We start from the raw sequence: 22,001 nt of genomic DNA, 5'->3' as shown, positions 1-22,001 counted from the left end.
TCGCTTTCTATGGCTCTTTTTATGTTCAACTTCCCAGATGAATGATCCAAGTGGTCACCAAATCAGATTAGAAATAGCTTTGGTGCCAAATTAAATGAGACTCTGAAAGAACTGAAGTTTAGTCAGTATTTTGGTCATGATGGTGAACCCAGAACATTAAGTGTTATTTGTTTGGTAAAGATTTGATAAATATTTTCAAAAATTGAATTCTGAATAAAGTGACTTCATCCTTGTATCACATTTAAATCAAATGTTTTTTTGACAGAAAATAACTGGGCATCACTTTTGCACCAAAGGTATGCTTCTATATTTCAAGACATAGTAAGCACTGTAATACATTTGAATTTGATTTAATGTTTAACCAACCCTATACTATTACAGTCATTCAATTATTTGAGACTTGGCTCTCAGTCGTACCATTTGACATGTTTGATTATATCTGTTCAGCTGAATTGCCAGAAAATTAATTAGAAAAAAAACCCATAATGCTTTATTTTGAGGTACATTCCTTTCTTTAAGATTGAAATAAAAAGTTACTTCAATGAAGCAAATGTTGAAAAAAACTTGCTGCAATAAAAAAATAAATACAATTATTTAAAATGTGTTTATTTGTGTCAATAATAAAATAAGTTTTATTTGATTGAAGTCATATTTTTTCTGTTTGGCCCATTATATGGGCAGAACATCTGAATAACTTAATGCCCAAGAAAGTTGCTTGAATAAATTGAAATCGTTCTATTTCTGATTAAAGTAAAACAAGGTTTGAAGTCATTTTTCTTTTTCATTACCTTGTTTTTTGGAAAAGCACTCTACAAATATAAATTACTTACTTAATTACTTTGATTTAAGTAATCCGTTCTCGGGTTTGGTCCATATTATTATTATTATGGGTAGAACATGTGTGTCTCAATTACTTAAGTCTTTTTTCTTTTTTGTTACTGTTTTCTTTAACTAAGTAAGTAAGTCATTTGTATTTATATAGCACTTTTCCAGACCAGGGTCACAAAGCGCTTAAACAATCAAAACAATATTCAATAAAGTATATACTTTAAAGGTCAAGATAAAACTGATAACACAACAGGAGTTCCAGATAGTGCTATTTGTTTGGTAAGGATTTGATAAACATTTTCAAAAAAATGAATTCTGAGTAAAGTGACTTCATCCTTGTATAACATTTAAATGCAATTTTACTTTTTCGACAGAAAATAACTTGGCATCGCTTTTGCACCAAAGACATAAGCACTGTAAAAACTGATAACACAACAGGAGTTCCAGAAAACCAAGGAAAAGCCTGAACAAATAAAATCTCTAAATCCCCTTAAAATTAGCTTAGATCAATCGAAGTTTTCATTGTTTTTTAATTAAAAAGAAATCAGTTTTCAAATCCAAAGTCCAGTGAAAAACGTATTAAAGTTGTTGTTTTTTCAGTAAAAATGTTTTCTAAGTGTTTGTTATCTAAAATATATTTTTTATAAAAGGCATCACGAAAGTTAGATGTGTCCAATTGAACATTTTGAAATTGGTGATATTCTTCATGTTATTTTGACTAATTATCAGAGTTTATTTGAACTCACGAATATCTAGGAATGTGTTATTATTACTTAAAAAATGGCGCCTTTTTAAATCAGACAACAACGCTGCATTAATAAGTCCATTATTATGTAACGACTAAGTAAATAGTTAAAAAACAGAACAGCACTCTCCACCGGCTGGACCGCGAAACGTCGCCTGGCATTTTGTTTGGCGCCGATGGAGGGAGTCACTCCTGAGCTCTTTGGTCAGTCAGTCGGCAGAACTTCCGGTCGGCATTTTGTTCTACGAGAGGAGAGCCTCTCGATCGGCGCAACAATCGTCATATTTTCGAAATTTTGGAGTACACCTCGTTCATACCCGCCCGGCGGGACTCAAAACACAACGGAGGAACGTTTCCCGTGGACGTACGTGACAATATCCACCCGCGAGTGACGGAAGAAGAACTGAATCTGCCCCCGACCCGGATTATTGTTGATAGCTAGCTTAGCAAGGCTAGCCCCAGTTAGCTAGCTGGCAAGTTCCTTCTGGAGGAGAGAAGAAAGGGGGAGCTAGAGATACAAACCTAGGTTTAAACCTTCCCCTCTCGTTTGGGCGCAACATCCGAAGGTAAATACATCCGCGCGCACTCGTTTTTATTCACCCGCTGGAGCCATGTTTTAGTTTTGGAATAAGACGGAACGTCGTTTTCGATGCTAAGCGTCGTTAGCGGAAGCTAGCCAGCCGAACTAGCTAGGTATGTTGTTGCCCTGCTTGAAGCGCTCGGCCTCGACGGGATGTCATTTCTCCAGCCCCGGGGATTCGGGGCCGTTTTGCTGCGAAAACTACATGGATAGCTTCACAGTAAAGCTATTTTACAGTTTCACTAAACTGCGTGGAGTTGAACTAACACCTTTTCCGTGAAGTTTCGCGTCTTTACATTCGTCTACCCGTGACTAGCGACACTGGTTAGATGCTAAATAACAACAGTCTGAGCCAGTTAGCATAACTAGCTGTAACGTGAAAACACGACTATTGTTGCTAGCGAATGTTTTTGCAGCTGAGGTATCATAGCTTTGCAAGGATAGAAGTGGACAACTTCTAGGCGTGGGTTTGTGTTTTAATCGCAGACGCATTTGTTATTTACATTTTTGCACAATTGCTACACACAGAAGCGTGTTGTTATGGAAGGTTTAGCCACTTGTTTTTACTTGGCAATGTTTTGGTTTGTTTGGGTCGCGCATCGTAGATTGTTATAGTTGATAATCGATAAATGGATTGAATGGTTCACCTTTATTTTTCCCTCATCGGGGGAACATTTAAATTGTTTCAGCAGTTCAAAAGATCACACAAACATACACGTTATATTGGATTAGATTAGGAGATACAGTACATATATTAAAATCAATAACAAAAACAAATAATGGTAATAATTAAACCAAAACAATAACGCTAAATAAACACAACTATATATACATTAAAGTTAAATATATCGACAACAATAAACGGTACTACACATTTAAAAAGTGTTTAATGCACACATTACAGAAGTGCCACTGGATTTATAAAATGTTATATATGAAAATCAATTGTCTGACTGCTGTGGGGATAAAGGAGAATCTCTTCATCCTACAGTGCATTTGTACAAGTCTGGCAATGAAGGTGTTGTTGAGTGCCATCAAAGTGTCCTGGAGGGGGTTGGACAGGTTCACCATCGTGGACGACAGCTTGGTCCTCCTATCGTCCATCTCCTCCAATGAGTCCAGAGAGCAGCCAGTTTTTTTTTTTTCAATTAACCTGATGAAATTAGAACTTAATGCACATGTTATCGTTCGTCTACTGTACCTTTCGCCACTTGTAGACATTTATAGTTGGACCATTGGGTTCAGGTGCTGCAAGCGCTGTCCGGGTGATGCAGACCCCTTGCTAGTAGAGCCAGCACCAGCGTGCATCTGTTCCTTTGTGCTGCCTCCTGCCTGTCAGTCTCACAGCTGTCAGTGTGTAACCCCTGAAAACTGTAAGATGAGCTCTTAGAAAAGACATGCTTCAGTTGCACAAGCTTTATACTGGTTTCATCTGATATGATTTAGGGTAATGAGTGCAACTTTGTGTTTTAAAGATGTTTTGTTGAAGTCTGCTCAGCTATTGTAAAAAAGAAAATTAACGTAGGTCCTTTTTTGCTTGTTGGCAACAATTTCAAATTAAATAGTTGAATGTGTATGTTCGCAAACTTGCATGGTATTAAATCTGAAGTTTGATTGTACAATTTATGATCGGGCTAAACGCTTTTGGTTTAAATAAAATAATCTTTGGACTCATTTTACCCAGATTTTCCCTGAATATGCTTGAATAGTAAGTGCAGCTTGCACAGCAACGCTCAAGTCTACCTTATCTTAAACTATTTAATTGAGGCTGTAGAGCGGTCTCTCTTTTTATCACCTCCCAGTGGATAAAACTTCTCAGCCTATCTCAAAGTTAGGCCTCTGTCACCATGTTGAAGGTGGTGACAGATTTTTGACTGACTTGGTAAATGATTGTACCTTTTTGTCCCCTACACCGTGTGATGTGTTTTAAGAAACCACTGTCTTTTCAAAAGAAATTTTACAACAATCCACATGTTTATCTCTTATAAAAAAAACATTAATACACAATAAAAACGTATATGTATAAACATAGTGTAGTGCTTGTGATATAACTGTAATAAACAAGTCACAAACTTAATAATTGTATATAAACAATTATTGCTTTGTCTATCTGCATCTATCAAACTGTTTTCTGAAAAGCTGATCCTTGGTTCTTAAAGGGAACTCTCTCCATCAGTCGCCTATTTTTCTCCACCGTAAAAGTTCTTTATTGTTTGTCGATTTTAACTTTGATGTTATATTAAAACATTTGAATATATATTTTTTAATTTCAGAAAATACTTTGATTTTTAATCTCACAAGGAATTGAGTTTGACTAGTAAAAGCAAAATAAACTATTGCACTAATAAAGGTCAGTAAAAGGAAAGATGGCGGCACAAGAAGAAAGGTGAAACACATCGGTAGTGGTTTTTGTTATACACACCAGTGAGCTTATGCAGGGTTTAACTGCAATTCTTGGACCTTTTAATATTTTTGATGATGGTTAATACTCTGTGTTTAATATTAAACACCTTGAAGGTTACATACATATGAGCAACTCTCTTTTTTTTTATCAACAGGTTGTATGTGTTGGGCTTCTTCTTTGGAAATGTCAGTGAGTCCACCTGCTGCACAGAATTCTTCAAAAAGGTAAATCAAAATATGTTTGATTAAATATAGCTGCCTCTCTTTTTCTAACATGTTTTGTTTGAATGATTTTATTCTAAATTAAAAAAGCATCCAAACTTGATATAAATGTTATTACATTTTTGTATTCTTAAGCGTGATAATAATTTACCATAGAATAACTTCAATAACTTGTCACAAAGTAGTCTCACATTAGAATATTTCAATTCAATGTTTATACTAAATTATACAGGAGTTTTATTTTTAACTTGACCTTCTTTTTTTAAATTCTGGCTTTCTAATATACACTTGAACTTCTCATCTAGGTGTCAGGAGATGTGAGGACGGGTGTCACCCATCGACCCCCTGATCTACCTGTGTATCTACACACCCCCACCCCCACCTTCAGCATGAATGGGGATATGCCTCATGTTCCCATCACTACTCTTGCTGGGATTGCTAGCCTAACAGACTGTGAGTAGCAAAAAGTGTTTTCAAAAAAATATTATTGAATGATTGTCTTATGTTACTATCAAATGATTAACAATGCAATTATTTACACTGATTTGTATTTCTACCTGAGCCAAGCAAAGTTTAAAATACTAGGATTGTCAATCGATTTTTTTTTTACTAGCATCCTTCAAGGAAAAGCTTGCATAATTTTGTAAGATAAGGTTTAGTAACTTAATTTCTCTTAAAACAAAATGTAAACTTTTGTTTTCTGCTCAAGTTTTATCTGAGCAGTACAAACATAGCATGTAGACTTGTCCATGCACAAGTTGTTGTAACTCGTCAATCAAAAGAACTCAAAATCCCTCTCTTAAACTCTGTCTTTGCACTTGATGGCGTCTACTGACTCCTTCAAGAAACATCTTAAGACATTTTTATTTGTGCAGGCTTTTCCTTGATTTTCTGGATCTCCTGTGTTGTTCACAGTAATATTTTGACCTTTTAAGTATACATTTTATTGAGTATTGTTTTGATTGTTTATCGCTTTGTGACCCTGTTCTGGAAAAGCACTATATAAATACAAATGACTTACTTACTTAATTGATCATAAACAGAATGTATTCATTACTGAAAAGCATGTATCTTAAGCAGCATTTTGTTCTTCCAGTGTTGAACCAGCTGCCTCTTCCCTCCCCTCTCCCGGCCACCACCACTAAGAGTCTTCTGTACAATGGGAGAATCGCAGAGGAAGTTACCTGTCTACTGGGCTGTCGAGACGAAAGTCTGGCTTCCCAGTTAGCTCATGGTCTCAACCAGGTCTCCACTGAGCACATGTGAGTTTTAAGTTCTCAACTAAATGTATGTTATTGCATTTTATAGAAAAAAAATAAACCGGTCATATTTTCAGATGTATGTCAACAGTTTAAAATCATTTATTTAGACTTATGTCTATAGGTATTTAACAAAGTTGTTATTAATTTTTTTATTTAAGAGGGAAATATAAAAAAGACATGTCTTTTCAGCGAGCTAAAGGACAACCTGGGGAGTGATGAACCGGAGGGAGACGCTCCACTGCTTCTACAGACCATGTTGGCCAGAAACCCTGGCATCTTCAGGGAGAAAAGTAAGAGCTTTCTGTTTATCTTGTTGGACACATTGGCTATGTATGGATTTTTTATTTAACTCCTCGTGTTGTGTGCATCTATTTTGCAGATGTTATGCAGCAGCCAATGGTACAACAACAGTACAAAATCACTCAAAATTCCATGCATAGCCCAGCCCAGTCTGCAAACTTCCAGCCAGCAATTTCTCCAAATCCACCAAGGTGTGTTAACTAAATGATCTGATGGTATGGTTGTTATTGTTGCATTACACTATTAATATAAATTTTCTCCCCTTTTAGCCGATTTGTGAGTCCTCAGAGTGGTTCCAGTAGTCGATATATGGGTCAGCAAAACAGCCCAGTCCCCAGTCCCTACACTCCTCAAAGCCCTGCCCCTGGTTATATTCAGCAGTATCCTCATCAACAACCGCCCAGTTATAATCAACATCAACAGATACAGCAAGGTGAGGCACTTGTTTTCATATTTTTGCATGATTTGAAATTTCTATTTTACTCAGGTTGTTTAAAAAAAAAAAAGGATTCTATTTTTTGACATATGACAATGACTCTTCTTTTTCTGTGTCAGTGGCTAGCCCGATGGTCCCCGGCAGCATTCGAAATATCCATGAAGGCAAGGTACTGGCCAACCACAACTCAGACAGACATGGCGCGGAGGACTACATGAGCATTGTTCACAGACTAGGCAACGAGGTACAATAAGTGTAGAAAAAGGGAGTCAATTCTTTCGTCAATCTCAAGAGCAAGACAACATTTAAATTAAAAACTGATAGTTGATGGTGAAGGGTAGTTGGAATAAATAATTTGATACCGGAACAAGTAAACTGAGACATCCTCATGGTGCATCACTTAAATTTAAACCACATTAACACCAGGACTGATTAATATTTGGATTAGTATTTAAAACACATTAGTCAGGTTTAATAGAATATTTTCTCTTCTGCCAACGATTCTTTGCAATTGGTCAGGGCTCCAATCATTATGCTTATAGTTTATGTATGCTTCATGCAGGATGGTGATCCAGCCATGAGGAATACGTTTCCACTAAGGTCTCCACAGTCAGGCTGCTCTCCGGCAGGGAGTGATGGAACGCCCAAATGTAAGTCCACCTTAGAAGCAATGCTGTAGTATTGTCACGCTTTAATTTAATTCATAATCCTTCATTTTTATTTTCTTGCCACCATGTATCGTTATTTATTCGACCAATAAAATGTGTTTAATTCTATACTTTTTTTCTGTTGAACATGTTTTAAAAAGCTTTTTTGATGCTAATTATTTCTTTCTTGCAGCTGGTTCCCGACCTCCGCTGATTTTACAGTCGCCTCCTCCCTATGATAGGGGACCTGAGCAGAAGCATCAGTTCCAAATGCAGCAGAAACAGAGAACTCCCACGGTGAAAGAAGAGAAAGACATGTACGATATTGTCAGCTCGCCAAATAAGGACTCGACCAAGCTAACCCTCAAGCTGTCGAGGGTCAAGTCAAACGAGTCTGATCCTCCAGGTACTGTTTTTAATTTATGGCTTTGCTGCTAACGAAACAAAAGCTCTTTTTGACTTTTTATTTTATAATGTTGCAGGTGGTGATGTGCCTGGCATAGAACAGAACTCTGACAATATGGAGGTTGAACTTGGCTTCCAGCAAGTACCAGTTCTTCAGCAAAACCTTGGCGTACGGTTACAGCAAGCAGGTGGTGCTGGTTTCCAACATCCAAGTTCTCCTTATGATGAGGCTGAGCTCTACGCTTTGGCTGAAATCGAAAGGATAGAACGGGAGGCAGCAAGTGAGAAATGTTCTAAAGAAGTCCAGGACAAAGGTATGGATTTATTTTGAGCTTAGATTTTTTTTTTCTTTTGTGTCTGGATTTTTTATGTTCTTTGTTCGGTTTGACAGATAAACCTCTTAAGAAGAGAAAACAAGACTCTTTTCCCCTGGAACCTGGAGCTGGCGGACCAGGTGGTCCCACCGGGGCCCCTGGTAGCGGAACAACTGGAGGAGGAAACGCTGGCAAACTGACCCCGCAAGAGGCCACGGCAGCTGGAAATGAAGCCAGTCGGCCTCCTCTTATGGTGAGCATTGAGCACGATCGCAGCCTTCTCGAACCCCTGCTTATGTTTTAAATATGATATACAAATACATGCATCCACGTAAAATGTTTTTTTTCCTCGTTTCAGATCAAACCGGATATGGATGAGAGTGGTCAAACAGAAAATTCATTTTGGAGCCAGCCAAAGGTCAAATTGGAGAGGCTGGGTTTGGTAAAGGACTTTGAGAAGAGGCCAAAACCAGTCGTGGTTCTGAAGAAGCTTTCAGTAGACCAGATCCAGAGAATTATTCGGCACAGCAAGTCAGGAAAAAATAGGTTTTCTTCGGGAAAGTCTGGTAAAAGTAGGTGTATATAGAAGCTTTCTTAAACCATTTTCGCGTTGACTCCTCCACTGACCGAATGGTTCTCTTAGGTGGAATGGATCCTGCTGTGTTGGATGAGCTTCCTCCAGAGTTGCTTGCTGAGATCGAGTCCACCATGCCGCTTTGTGAGCGAGTGAAGATGAACAAGAGAAAACGAATCTCTGTCAATGAGAAACCCAAATATGCAGAAGTCAGCTCCGATGATGAGGCAAATGGAGAATGTAAGTAAAAATATTTAAAATATATATATATATATATATATATATATATATTATATAAATATACATTAAATTATAGCTCATATAAATATGGATTTATTTCATATTTATTAAACTAAACGTGCACATTAAAAATCCCTTTTAAAAGCAGATTTATTTTTTTTTAATCACAGCTGCTCGAAAGCGTCAGCGGCGGGACAAAGACAAGGCTTGGGACTGTGAGGAGAGGGAACGGAGGGCTTCGGGCGAGCATCGGAAAAGTGGACAGCGAGATGGTCGAAGAGGCTCCGGTAGTCGATACCGGGACTCTTCGGACGAGGATTCGCCTCCACCAAGCATGAGTGAAGGTTTGTTGTTTTTAAACCATATGCCATGAGAGGGTCTTAAAATCCTTCTTTCTCTCAGTTGCCAGAAAAATGAAGGAGAAGCAGAAGCAGAAGAAGCGAAAGGCTTATGAACCCAAGCTCACTCAGGAAGAACTGATGGACTCGTCAACGTTTAAGCGGTTTGTGGCAAGCATCGACAGTATTCTGGAGAATCTGGAGGATGTCGATTTCACTACCATGGGTAACTACCTTTTTTTTTAAAAACATGAAGCTGTGGCTTACCTTCAATAGTTGTTTAGTGTGTAATTAAACTGTTTTTTTGGTCATATCTCAATACAGTTGATGACGATGAAATACCTCAGGAATTGCTGCTTGGAAAACATCAGTTGAGTGACCTGAGCAGCGAATCTGCCAAAATTAAGGCCATGGGAATATCTAGCAGGGTATGTTGAATTTGAATTTCACGAGAGCATGTGTTGAAAGTATGTTACTAACGCTGTCTTGTCTACAGATCTCATCAGAAAAGCTGGTGAAGTTGCAGAACATTCTAGAAAAAAACATTTTGGACGGAGCCAAGCTGTCCACACTGATCAATAACGTACGTTGCATTTCTTTCATTACTGGTTTACGTTGTTAAAGCTCACCAGAGGGGTATTGAACATGTTTCTTTATGATATTAACTTTTTCTTTTGGTCCTCAGGACCATGACGGTGAGGATGAGGAGAGGCTGTGGAGAGACCTCATAATGGAGAGAGTCACAAAATCAGCGGACTCCTGCCTTACTGCTTTAAATATTATGACGTCATCCCACATGCCAAAGGCTGTGTACATCGAGGATGTTATCGAGCGTGTCCTACAATACACAAAGTTCCATCTTCAGAACACGTTGTATCCACAATATGACCCCGTCTACAGAGTTGACCCACATGGAGGTGAGAATGCTTGTATCTGGACTTTGACCAATCGGTAGTTTGTAAAATGTAATTGTCAACCAACAAATCTAACTGTGGGAAAAATGACTCACTATGATTCACTTTCTGTAGGTGGACTGTTGAGCTCCAAGGCAAAACGTGCTAAATGCTCTACACACAAGCAACGTGTGATCATCATGTTGTACAATAAAGTGTGCGACGTTGTGAGCAACATCTCGGAGCTCCTTGAGATCCAGCTCCTTACGGATACCACTATCCTCCAGGTAAATTCTCAACTACCTTTGCTCACAGTCAACAGAGTCACATTTCTTGTTTTCATCCTGATAAAGGTCTCGTCAATGGGAATCACACCGTTCTTTGTGGAAAACGTCAGTGAACTGCAGCTGTGTGCTATTAAGTTAGTAACAGCAGTAAGTATAATTTCTTAACTATTTATCAGGCATTCCTGTGCGACAACATGCTAATAACTTTTTTTTCCTCAGGTTTTCTCGCGTTATGAAAAGCATCGACAGCTGATTTTGGAGGAAATCTTCACATCTTTAGCCAGACTGCCCACTAGCAAACGCTCCCTCAGGAACTTTAGGTGACTTGACTTTGATCTTCACAAATGATAATGCTTTATGAGTAAATGAAAAAAAATGAATACGCGACATTTCAAATCCCCACTAATGTTGTAATGTTGTTTTAAGGTTGAACAGCTCAGACCAGGATGGCGAACCGATGTACATCCAAATGGTGACCGCTCTGGTGCTGCAGCTCATCCAGTGCGTCGTTCATCTTCCCAACGACAGAGACTCCTTTGATGAATACGACAACAAGGTACAAAGACATCGAAACATAAGTACTATCATTATTTTATCCTCAGAGAAATCATACAACTGTTTTTTCACTGCAGGTGGACCAAGATGTTTTGATCACAAACTCATATGAGACTGCAATGAGAACAGCACAGAACTTCCTCTCTGTCTTCCTCAAAAAGTATGTATATATATATTCATATTTATATCTTTACTCTGTTTGTGCATGTTTCGTTATGCAATAACTGGTTGACAATGTGGATCATAACTAAATGAAATGATTCCTCTATTGTAAGAGGCTAATTTAATATCCTGATGCCGTTTGGAATGTTATTGTTAGTATAATTCATAATTTGTAATTTCCCACAAAGGTGCGGTAGCAAGCAGGGAGAAGAAGATTACAGGCCATTGTTTGAGAACTTTGTCCAGGATCTGCTCTCAACTGTGAATAAGCCAGAGTGGCCTGCAGCAGAGTTGCTGCTCAGTCTGCTGGGTAGACTACTGGTAAAGATTATCAATATTTTCACTCTTTAAGACGATCTTATGATTACCGTTTTCCCTTAACTCTTTTCTTTATCCTTTTTCACTTTCGTCCAACAGGTGCACCAGTTCAGTAATAAGCAAACGGAAATGGCTCTCAGAGTGGCATCACTTGACTATTTGGGTACGGTTGCTGCTCGTCTGAGAAAGGATGCGGTCACGAGCAAGATGGATCAAAAATCAATTGATCGCATTCTGCTAACGGTAAAAAAAAAAACGCATCCCAAAATGTCCGAAGATGATAAAGAAGTCCATTTCAAATGTTTGTGTTTGTCAATTGTGTAGTGTCAAGGTACTGATGAAACTCAGCAATTGCAGAAAGCTCTTCTAGATTACCTGGAAGAAAACGCTGAAACGGACGCTTCCCTTGTGGTAAATTTAATTTTGACTTTGTTGTATATAAAGTTTCCTTGTTCATGAACTACTCAAGACAACTTTTTTTTTTTTTCTTTGAAGTTTGCTAGAAAGTTCTACATCGCCCAATGGTTCCGGGATTCCACGACAGAGGCTGAGAAGTCCATGAGGAATCCAAATCCAAAGGACGACGATTCTTCAGATGGACCACAACATGCCAAGGAGGTGGAAACCACCGGTGAAATCATGCAGAGAGCTGAAAAGCGGAAGAAATTCCTTCGCAACATTATCAAGACGACTCCCTCTCATTTCGCCACTCTTAAGTAAGTAGCTTTATCAAGACACAGACAATCGACTGTATTTTCTATTTCTATGTATTAATTCAATTTGACTTTCCCCGCTCTTCTAGGATGAACTCTGACACTGTGGACTACGAGGACTCCTGTCTGATTGTGCGTTATTTGGCCTCCATGAGGCCGTTTGCACAGAGCTTTGATATTTATTTAACACAGGTAAAAATTTCCCATTATTTTCAATTAATGTTTCTGAAGCACAAACATCTTCTTAAAGGGCAACTAATGTGAAAACCCGACTTCCATGACTCGCGTCTTTCAAATGTTGAAGTCTAACTCTCCAAGATGCATAAAATCCCTCTTCAGGAGGATGTTTTGAAGTTATTACTTTTATCCAGCAAACAAAAGGTTATGAGAGTGCACTCCATTATGACGTAATAATGGCCTTCACTCCTACGGCTAGCTGTAATCACACCCTGCTTTATTTAAACAACAAGTCCCTTAGAGGTGGAGAGTTCGGGGATGGATGATGAGCGGTGACAAACCTCGATTTCTCGACCAATCTAATGTATATATTTAAAATTAAGAGTTTTGAACAAACATACTAATGAGTACAATAGAGGTCCAATATCAATTTAAGAGATAGCTAAATCAACACATTAATTACCCTTTAAACGAATTCACAATTGGATATAAAGTTCACGTTTAAGCATTGCTAATTCAATTCTGTCATCTTGTATTTTTAGATCTTGCGAGTCCTTGGAGAAAGTGCCATAGCTGTTCGGACTAAAGCCATGAAATGTCTGTCTGAGGTGGTGGCTGTGGATCCCAGCATTCTTGCGCGGGTATGTGTGCATCTAAAAGATACAGTCATTTGATGGCATTTCATTTACCGTTTGTTCACATGAAACGTGTTCTTCCCTTCAGTCGGACATGCAGCGTGGCGTCCACGGTCGTTTGATGGACAACTCCACCAGTGTGAGAGAGGCAGCTGTAGAGCTGCTGGGAAAATTTGTTCTCAGCAGACCACAACTTACTGAGCAGTACTACGACATGCTTATCGAGAGAATACTGGTTAGTTAAAAATGATGTTTATATTTCACAACTTTGTTCTTTAATTGAGAAGCTGAAGAACATATTAAATCGGTTCTCTCACTGTTGAGACGCTTTTATTTGTTCAGGCTTTTCCTTGATTTTCTGGAACTCCTGTTGTGTTATCAGTTTTATCTTAACCTTTTAAAGTATATACTTTATTGAACATTATTTTGATTGTTTAAGCGCTTTGTGACCCTGGTCTGGAAAAGCGCTATACAAATAAAAATGACTTATTTACTTACTTACTTGCTTACTGTTGATTGTTATTCTAACAACATTAAATCTTTACAGGACACAGGCATCAGTGTGAGAAAACGGGTGATAAAAATCCTGAGAGACATCTGTCTGGAGCAGCCAACCTTCAGTAAGATCACAGAGATGTGCGTGAGAATGATCCGCAGAGTCAATGACGAGGAAGGCATCAAGGTAGGAGTTTGTCCATAGGCTTCATGTATAAGTGGTTATATTTCCACAAATCTTTGCATAAAATATTTACTTGTATCATCAATAGAAACTGGTGAATGAGACATTCCAGAAGTTGTGGTTTACGCCTACTCCTAACCACGACAAAGAAACGATGACCAGAAAGATCCTTAATATCACTGATGTGGTAAGTAAAAGGCTGATCAATAATGCGTCATTAGGGATGTTTTTGTGTTACATTCGTTCATTCAATGACTTGTTCCAAAGGTTGCCGCATGCAAGGACACCGGCTACGACTGGTTTGAGCAGCTTCTTCAAAATGTAAGTCAATCTCAAATCCCAAATCAGTCATTTTATCTGGCCCGCCGAGGAGTTTGCTCAAAGTGCAAGTAGATTCATGTTGATATGGTGACTTATTAAAGATACAAGTGATTAAGATAAAAAACATCCAATCATTGGCTGGGAGATGTATTCTCTTAAGGACAGTTTGGTAAATATAAAATTAGTCAGGCCTGTGACTAAGATTGCAAAAAAATGTGCCCCCTTGTGTGATAAAGTTTGACTCTCCTGCTTTTTAATATTTTTTATTATAGGATATCTTTCTTGAACTTTTTTGTTTCACTTGTATAGCTTCTGAAGTCTGAGGAGGATGCTTCATACAAGCCAGCCAAGAAGGCCTGTGTCCAGCTTGTAGACAATCTGGTGGAGCACATCCTCAAGTACGAGGAGTCTCTTGCAGGTACGTCATCTTCTAGATGCTTCAAAAATGTAATTTGTGTTGCAATTTTCCTAAAGGCTTCTTCTTGTGGTTTTCTTCTCTTCCTTGAAGAGAACAAAGGCGTAAACTCAACACGGTTGGTAGCCTGCATCACCACCTTGTACCTGTTCAGCAAGATCAGGGCCCAGCTCATGGTCAAGCATGCCATGACCATGCAACCGTACCTGACCACCAAGTGTAACGTAAGTAGTCTGCATTAAACTGATGCTCACTAATGTGTTTGGCTTCTGATGTTGCTCTCAGTAAAATGTTTGAGCGGTAATACAGCAAGCAAATATGACCATGATGAGTAATAAACACAACCAGTTTAGAGTGCTCCCTCATTTATTGTTGGGGTATGTTTTGAAAAGAGATATGAAACCCCCTGCATTGAACAAAATCCACAAAGTCATGACTATGGGTGTAAGAAAATATAGATACACTGATATATCGTGATATTTTTCCCCCTCGATACTGTATAGATATTCAGCAGCACTGTATCCATATTTAAAAATGTTTTTTTTTAATTTTAATAGTTATTTAAGTTATAGTTCCGATAGTGTGTGTATTAAATTTACAATTAACACTCAAATATTTACAGCGTTTTTTCATTCATGTGCTGCAACTAACCCTTCGGCAACATTTGTCATTTCCTCCGTGCCAAAGTAACAACAAAACCGGCGAAATGTCAGCGATGACCGAAAAAGAAAGGATACACCAGAGTCCAGCAGCTTTAAAGCTGATGTTTTTGGAGTTTTAAAAAATCTTGAGTAAATTATATTTCTCTACATCTAATATGGCTGATGTGAATTACTTTTACTGACGACATACTACACACCTAAAAATTGTATTCAGTTTGGTAGCAAACTTCTGTTTGCACTAATTCAGGGGTGTCAAACCGGTCCAGTAAAGGGCCAGGGTGGTGTAGGTTTTTGTTCCAACCAGTCAAGCACACATGAGTTAACCAATCAGGTGTCGGCTTAACAAGCAACACCTGACTGACAATTAATTGATTACTGTCTTCAGACGCCTGATTGGTTCAACTCATGTGTGCTTGACTGGTTGGAACAAAAACCTACACCACCCTGGCCCTTTACTGGACCGGTTTGACACATGTGCACTAATTAGTTGTGTGCATAAAGGTATCATTGTAGTTCACTGTTTTGTTGGCAAGATGGGTAAGTATTGCCTAATTTCTGTGTTGTGTTGAAGTTCATCTGCTGTTCAAATAAATCAACTTTTCGTAACAATGTGACAAATGTCAAGAATATATGACGTTCCTGACTGTTTTCTATACCGTATGGGGAAAAGAAATCTGCAATATGCCGTCATCCAAGTGTGTTAAGTAACCTAATTGAATCTCTGCAGACTGCCAATGACTTCATGGTCATCTGTAATGTGGCGAAGATCCTGGAGCTTGTGGTGCCGTTGATGGAACATCCCAGCGAGACGTTCCTTGCAACAATCGAAGAGGACCTTATGAAACTCATCATTAAATATGGCATGACGGTAGGTGGCGTTATATTACTTTCATTCTTCTTTCAAAAATATAATTAATTCTGACCACGATGTCTTGCCTTCCTCAGGTGGTCCAGCATTGTGTGAGCTGTCTCGGCGCAGTGGTCAACAAAGTCACGCATAACTACAAGTTCGTTTGGGCCTGTTTCCACAAGTTCTATGGTGAGTTCTACATTCTCAGCACAGTCGGCTCTTCATACATTCAACTGTTGTTTTTCTTCCTTCAGGTGCACTTGACAAGATAAAGACTCAGCACCAGGACGATCCAAACTGCACAGCGATGGTAGCCAACAAACCTTTTCTGCTGCGGTCGCTCTTTACAGTCGGTGCCCTCGGAAGACACTTTGATTTTGATCTGGAGGATTTCAAGGGCCCCAATAAGGTGGGATTGAAATGAGTGCCTTGTAGAAATAAATAATTTGTTTTAAGGAAAAAGAAAATGTCCTAAATTGTCAACCTTTTATGTCCAGGTTGTGATCAAGGAGAAGGTTCTTGAGCTGCTGCTCTACTTCACCAAAAATAAGGATGAAGAGGTTAAGACCAAAGCCATCATCGGCCTAGGCAAGCACAATCAAAATACAAATATGCTTTAAAAATCATTGAATATGTTGAATGTTTTGCTATAAACGTAATCGCATAATCATAAGGTTTTTTTTCTTTCCTCAGGCTTCCTTGTAATTATGCACCCCAGCCAAATGTTTGTACCGGATGTCAAGAACTTGTACAATGGCATCCTGGCTGATGCCAACTCTTCCATCAACCTTAAAATCCAGATCCTGAAAAACCTCCAGACCTATCTCCAGGAGGAGGACACCAGGATGCAGGAAGCCGACAGAGAATGTATGCTATAGTTGTCGTTGTTCACTGACGTTTCATTCAATTGCTTGCAGTATATTTTCACACAGAATGAGAGGCAGGACTGAGAAGGCTAGTGAGGTGAGCTGAGGGTTATGAGGAGAAAATAAAGAGAGGGATTCTGTAACTCGCACTGCCAGGTGAAGGAAGAGGAGGAAGGCTAACAAGGTTTTTGGACACGTGAAGGAAAGGTAGTCGGTTTAAAGTTGAATCATGAATTGAGTGAGAGAAAGAATGAAGTTAAAGCTCCTAATGAAATACTATCAGTGAGGATTCAGTAATCTGAGTGAAAGTGGAGGAAAATATAGATGAAGTAGAATAAAATGTACTTTAGGTTTTATAGTTTTATCAAAAGAAAATGGCTTCGTTTTTTAAACTATCTTCTTACATTTCATGCACTTTGCAGGGAAGAAATTGTCCAAACAGGAAGACCTGAAGGAGATGGGTGACATCTCCTCTGGAATGAGCAGCTCCATCATGCAGCTTTATTTGAAACAAGTTCTCGAGGCCTTTTTCCATACACAGTCTAGTGTGCGGCACTTCGCCCTCAGCGTCATTGCTCTCACACTCAACCAGGGTCTCATTCATCCTGTGCAGGTAAGCAAAAAAGAGCCGCTGGTTTGATTGTTTTCTATAAAGCCCAAACCTTCCATAATTACTGGATGAACATTCTTTTTGATCTACAAGATTCTTTAAGAGATCTACATGATGTGTGTGTTGTAACCAAATCATCCTTGCGCAGTGTGTGCCCTACCTCATCGCCATGGGAACAGATCCAGAGCCCACCATGAGGAACAAAGCGGATCAGCAACTAGTGGAAATTGACAAGAAATACACGGGATTCATCCATGTAAGTCGGAGAACATTTCTTAAATTCCAGTCAAATGCTCCTCCACCTTTTCATTTACCTAGGTCAAGTTAAATTAGTATTACCATGTCATTTAAATTATATAATGTTGAAGGTGTGTAAGATTTGGCAGCACCTAATTTGAAGTTCAGGTTTTAGATCATCAGTAATCAATATTTAAGAATCAGTTATAGCCAGATATCAAGACATTATTTGAGCGGGATAATCTGTGAAGGGAGATGAACAACGGTGAAAAGGAAGCTTAAGGTAATAAAAGACCTGCCACGATATTCTTCTCTTTTTTTTTGGTACTGAAAGTATAGAGTTGGGAAAAGTAAACTGACATGGTCACATTTTCTGAATTCGTGGTCCATGTAATGTATTTTCTTCTAACGTAATTTTGTTTTTCCGCGGGTTCACAGATGAAAGCCGTTGCTGGGATGAAGATGTCGTACAATTTGCAACAAGCCATTCATTTCTCTCGAAAGAACATCATAAGAGGTTTCAGAACAGAGGAGACAAATTCAGCTCTGTGCGCGCACCTGTACAGTATGATTCGGACCAACAGGCAGCACAGAAGAGCTTTCCTCATCTCTCTGCTAAGCCTCTTCGACGACAGCTCTGTGAGTAATCCTGCCGCGCAGCTCGCGCAAGTGTGGCGACATTATCAAATTAAAACTTTCTTTTTTAACAGAGAACGGAGGTGAATATGCTGCTATTTATAGCAGATAACCTTTCCTGCTTCCCGTACCAGAGCCAGGAAGAGCCTCTATTCATAATGCACCACATCGACATCTGTCTCTCCGTGTCTGGCAGCAACCTTTTACAAACATTTAGAGAGGTGAGTTACAAAGGCTACAAAGAAGATGTTTCTTCCATCATGTCTTACCGCAAATGTTTTTTCCCCGTCGCTGCAGCTACTCCTGAAAGAACCGAGGCGGAAAGAAAAGAAGGTGAAAAAGGAGGTGAAGCAAATGTCAGAAGGAGAAGATGACGAAGAAAAAATGAACTATGACTCTCCGCGAAGTGAAGGAGAGAATGGTAATGAAGACCAGGTACGGCAGGCCAAGAAGGCCAAAATATCATATGCAGAGCACTCCGAGTCCGAGTCCGACCTGGAGGATTTAGACGTGGAGGACGTGGAGAAGGTGATGAGGCTCGTCCCCGAAGATGCTCCGGGACTTTTAGACTTCGCCAATGCCGTTCAAGGCATCTTACTGCTGCTCGTGCTCAAACAGCATCTGAAGAACCAGTACGGATTCTCTGACGGGTAAGAAGCTTAAAAAGAGTAAAAATGCAGAATATTTACGGTGGAACAACATTTGTTTTTTTGTCGTCTCTCAACAGCAAAATTCAGAAGTACTCGCCAACAGAATCGGCCAAGGTGTACGATAAAGCAGTGAACAGGAAAAGCAACGCCAGCTTTCATCCTCGTCAAACTCTAGACTACATCTCCAACAACATGGCTCGGGCATCGCTATCCAACGATGTGAAGAAGCGGATAGTGAGACAGTACCTTGATGTGAGTGCTGTCGGCTTATTCATCAACGCTATTGAACTTTTCCCTCATTTGACTTTTTCTTGTTATTTATTTAATCACATTTTCAAACTATGACTGCGTATTTGTGTATGTAGGATATTCTGAACTAGGAGCGTCATTATTTTTGCTCAATTGCTTATGAGAATTGCATAAATATTTCTAGGCTAGTGTAGCAATTAGATCAGTTTCCTTCTCACTGTAGTGAACTGTCTTTTAGACTGATACAGATTCGTTTTTTATACTGGCCGATACTGATTTTTATTATGATCACACAAACAAATTAAATAACTAAAATACTGTTTATAACGACACCACAAATTTAAAGAGAAAAAAAAACAATGAAATACTCAGTAAAGTTTTAAATTTTAAAAATAATAATTAAATCACCGACTATTTTGTGCATAAGTAATAAATTAGTTTATTAGATTTATATATGGAACCAGCAGGAGTCTTTCTCTGTTTAAGAAAATAAAACATGTTCTTGATCTGACATGTTTGAGCAAATGCTACTTCATCCTTTTCATCAACTGAGAAATCATGTGAAGAGACACCAAATAAGTTGGGGAGAAAAGGAATAAACCAAATGCTAAAGGTAGTTTTAAAAAAAAAACAACAATCTAACCGATACTTATTTAAAGAAGGTGCAGGACATAAAGATTTTACATTTTTTGACTATCAAAAAGAAGGAATTGACCTCAAAAATCAGCAGTTGTTGTTTCTTATCTTGGCTGTTTGTTTAATCAAATTTAAAGTTTGACTAAATAATGGCTTGTATGGATAGAAGTCGCCTCCACTCTTTGCATGAAAGACTCATTTGATTCCCCATTCAAATCTGATCCATCCAGAGATGAGTCGTATTTTACATCTCCCTGCCTTTACCTCATGACATCATTTTGTTTCACTTTGTCCTCACAGTTCAAAGTTCTGATGGAACATCTGGACCCCGACGAGGAGGATGAGGAAGGAGAGGCGGCGTCTGCTAGTGCCAACATGAGAAACAAAGCCATAAATGCTCTACTAGGTGGATCGGGGACCGGACCCAGTCCCCGAAATCAGGCGGGACCAGAGACGGACGACGATGACAGTGAAGGCGAGGAGAGAACCCCTGGGGTAAGAAAAGACAAAACCCTGACGATGCAATGAATTTTCATCGATCTCCCAATTCACGTTTGAAAACCTTTTCTGTCCACCTTCTAGTCCTCCAAAAGGTCAAGACGGACAGTCGACCCCTCAGACCCCGGCCGCTTGAACGAGAATCTGGAAACGCTGGATCTGGTCGCCCTCTGTTGTCCCAAGTACAAGGACCGGCCGCAGATCGCTCGGATCGTCCAAAAGACTCCCGGCGGCTACACCATTCACTGGATGGCCGGCTCCTTCTCGGGGCCCTGGGCGGAGGCCAAGAAGCGCGAGGGCCGCAAGCTGGTGCCTTGGGTGGACACTATCAAAGAGTCGGACATCATTTATAAAAAGATTGCCTTGACCAGCAACCACAAACTAAGCAACAAATTAGGACAGACTTTACGCTCTCTGTATGCAGCGCGGGAAGGAGGGGCAAGCTAATGGCTCCTGTTTCTCCTTTTTGTTTATTTTGATCCCCCCTTTCTATCTTTTTTGCTCCTGCATCTCCTCCTCAACCCGCCTCCTCAGACAACACAGCCAAACTTCACTGGATTCCTCCTCCCGGCTTCTTCGTTTTGTAAGAAAATTTGTGGGCAAGAATATTTGACACTACATTATTTTACATAAGTTATTCTTGCAAAAATCGAAAAGACTTCTTATATCAGAGGGGACTGTTCCTGTTTTTCTTTGTATACAAATGCAGAGGAAAGAATCCAGGAGGCATTAAAGGAATTAGTCACTCCGATAATTCCTGTAAAGTTATCACAAAAAGAGACCTGGAGGAAAAATGTTTTGTCAACATTGTTGTGGGAGCTCCTTCGCTGTTGTGCAGCAGAACCTAGTCGCTCATTTTTACTCCCACTGTAAGATAGTTTAACACAATGGAAAATAAAAATGTTTATATATCTGAAGACAAAAACCTGTAAGAAAAAAAACAAGAAAAAAAAAGAAGAATAAACCTAAAGTGAATGTTGGAAATTAGTCTTTTTGATGTTCCTATTAAAGTGTTTTGAAGTTTAATATGCTTTTAGCACCCTGTTTTTTTTTCATTTTAGCTTTTAGATATTTGAAAGAAAATCAAGAAAATGCAAAAAAAAAAGAAGTATTTTTTTAACTTTTGTTTATTCTTACTTGTCCATGCTGTTCAATGACAGAGTCCTCCGAATATAATTTATTCTATTTCGAAAAAACGCATGCAGTACATGTGGCCTATTGCAAGAGGATATTTTGTAAATGTCGATTTTGTTGTATTAGGTCACCCTAGTTATAAAAGGAAAGGGGATTCATAACCTTTTTTGGTGGAACAAATACTGCAATAAATTTTCTACTTCTCTTTGCTGGTCTCCTCAACGTGTGAATATGATCTCTATACTTAAATTGATCGATGGAAACTGATCATTTATTTTTTACTTTTATCACCTTTTTTTTTTTCAACTCGTGATATAAGGTTTGTGCAGCGTGTACTTTGTCTTCAGATGACAGACCATTGAATTTGCGATAAATACAATTTTAAACATTCTCACCAATCCTTATTTAATTAATCCGTAACAATACTTGTATTTTAAATTCTTGGATAATTAACACCAAGAAGAATTCAGTACTTCAGCTTTTCCTAGATTTTTTAAAATAAAAATAGATGTGGATAAAAAATC

At 38.9% G+C, this 22,001-nt stretch overlaps 1 protein-coding gene across 1 annotated transcript; it reads left to right on the top strand.

The window, feature by feature from the left end:
• The first annotated feature begins 1,706 nt into the window (after positions 1-1,706).
• nipbla (NIPBL cohesin loading factor a) lies at positions 1,707-21,686 on the top strand. Its single transcript, XM_087791921.1, has 49 exons — positions 1,707-2,139; positions 4,712-4,781; positions 5,084-5,231; positions 5,875-6,040; positions 6,230-6,330; positions 6,420-6,531; positions 6,610-6,773; positions 6,896-7,020; positions 7,339-7,426; positions 7,617-7,829; positions 7,906-8,142; positions 8,220-8,395; positions 8,501-8,714; positions 8,786-8,956; positions 9,127-9,300; positions 9,359-9,520; positions 9,619-9,722; positions 9,791-9,877; positions 9,980-10,211; positions 10,323-10,474; positions 10,541-10,621; positions 10,694-10,794; positions 10,901-11,030; positions 11,107-11,189; positions 11,380-11,512; positions 11,609-11,752; positions 11,834-11,920; positions 12,005-12,225; positions 12,312-12,414; positions 12,942-13,040; positions 13,123-13,269; positions 13,582-13,716; positions 13,802-13,900; positions 13,981-14,034; positions 14,344-14,452; positions 14,543-14,673; positions 15,839-15,979; positions 16,057-16,150; positions 16,216-16,370; positions 16,459-16,549; positions 16,655-16,828; positions 17,250-17,440; positions 17,586-17,693; positions 18,113-18,313; positions 18,385-18,531; positions 18,608-18,960; positions 19,038-19,212; positions 20,146-20,340; positions 20,428-21,686. Exons 3-49 carry the CDS (start codon positions 5,168-5,170, stop codon positions 20,788-20,790), a joined length of 6,987 nt encoding a protein of 2,328 aa, XP_087648047.1. The 5' UTR covers positions 1,707-2,139; positions 4,712-4,781; positions 5,084-5,167; the 3' UTR covers positions 20,791-21,686.
• The last annotated feature ends 315 nt before the right edge of the window (positions 21,687-22,001 follow it).

The sequence above is a fragment of the Callionymus lyra genome, chromosome 1 (genome assembly GCF_982586985.1).
Source record: "Callionymus lyra chromosome 1, fCalLyr1.hap1.1, whole genome shotgun sequence".
Lineage (NCBI taxonomy): Eukaryota > Metazoa > Chordata > Actinopteri > Syngnathiformes > Callionymidae > Callionymus > Callionymus lyra.
Note: the sequence above shows the minus strand (reverse complement) of the source record. Positions and strands in the feature narration are given on the sequence as shown.

What these genes read in the sequence shown, in the direction of transcription:
- nipbla (XM_087791921.1), top strand. Translation starts at nt 5,168, where the DNA reads ATGAATGGGGATATGCCTCATGTTCCCATCACTACTCTTGCTGGGATT. An exon ending in CCATGGGAATATCTAGCAGG is followed by an intron (nt 9,723 to 9,790) that starts GTATGTTGAATT and finishes TCTTGTCTACAG; the next exon opens with ATCTCATCAGAAAAGCTGGT. An exon ending in TTGATATTTATTTAACACAG is followed by an intron (nt 12,415 to 12,941) that starts GTAAAAATTTCC and finishes TTGTATTTTTAG; the next exon opens with ATCTTGCGAGTCCTTGGAGA.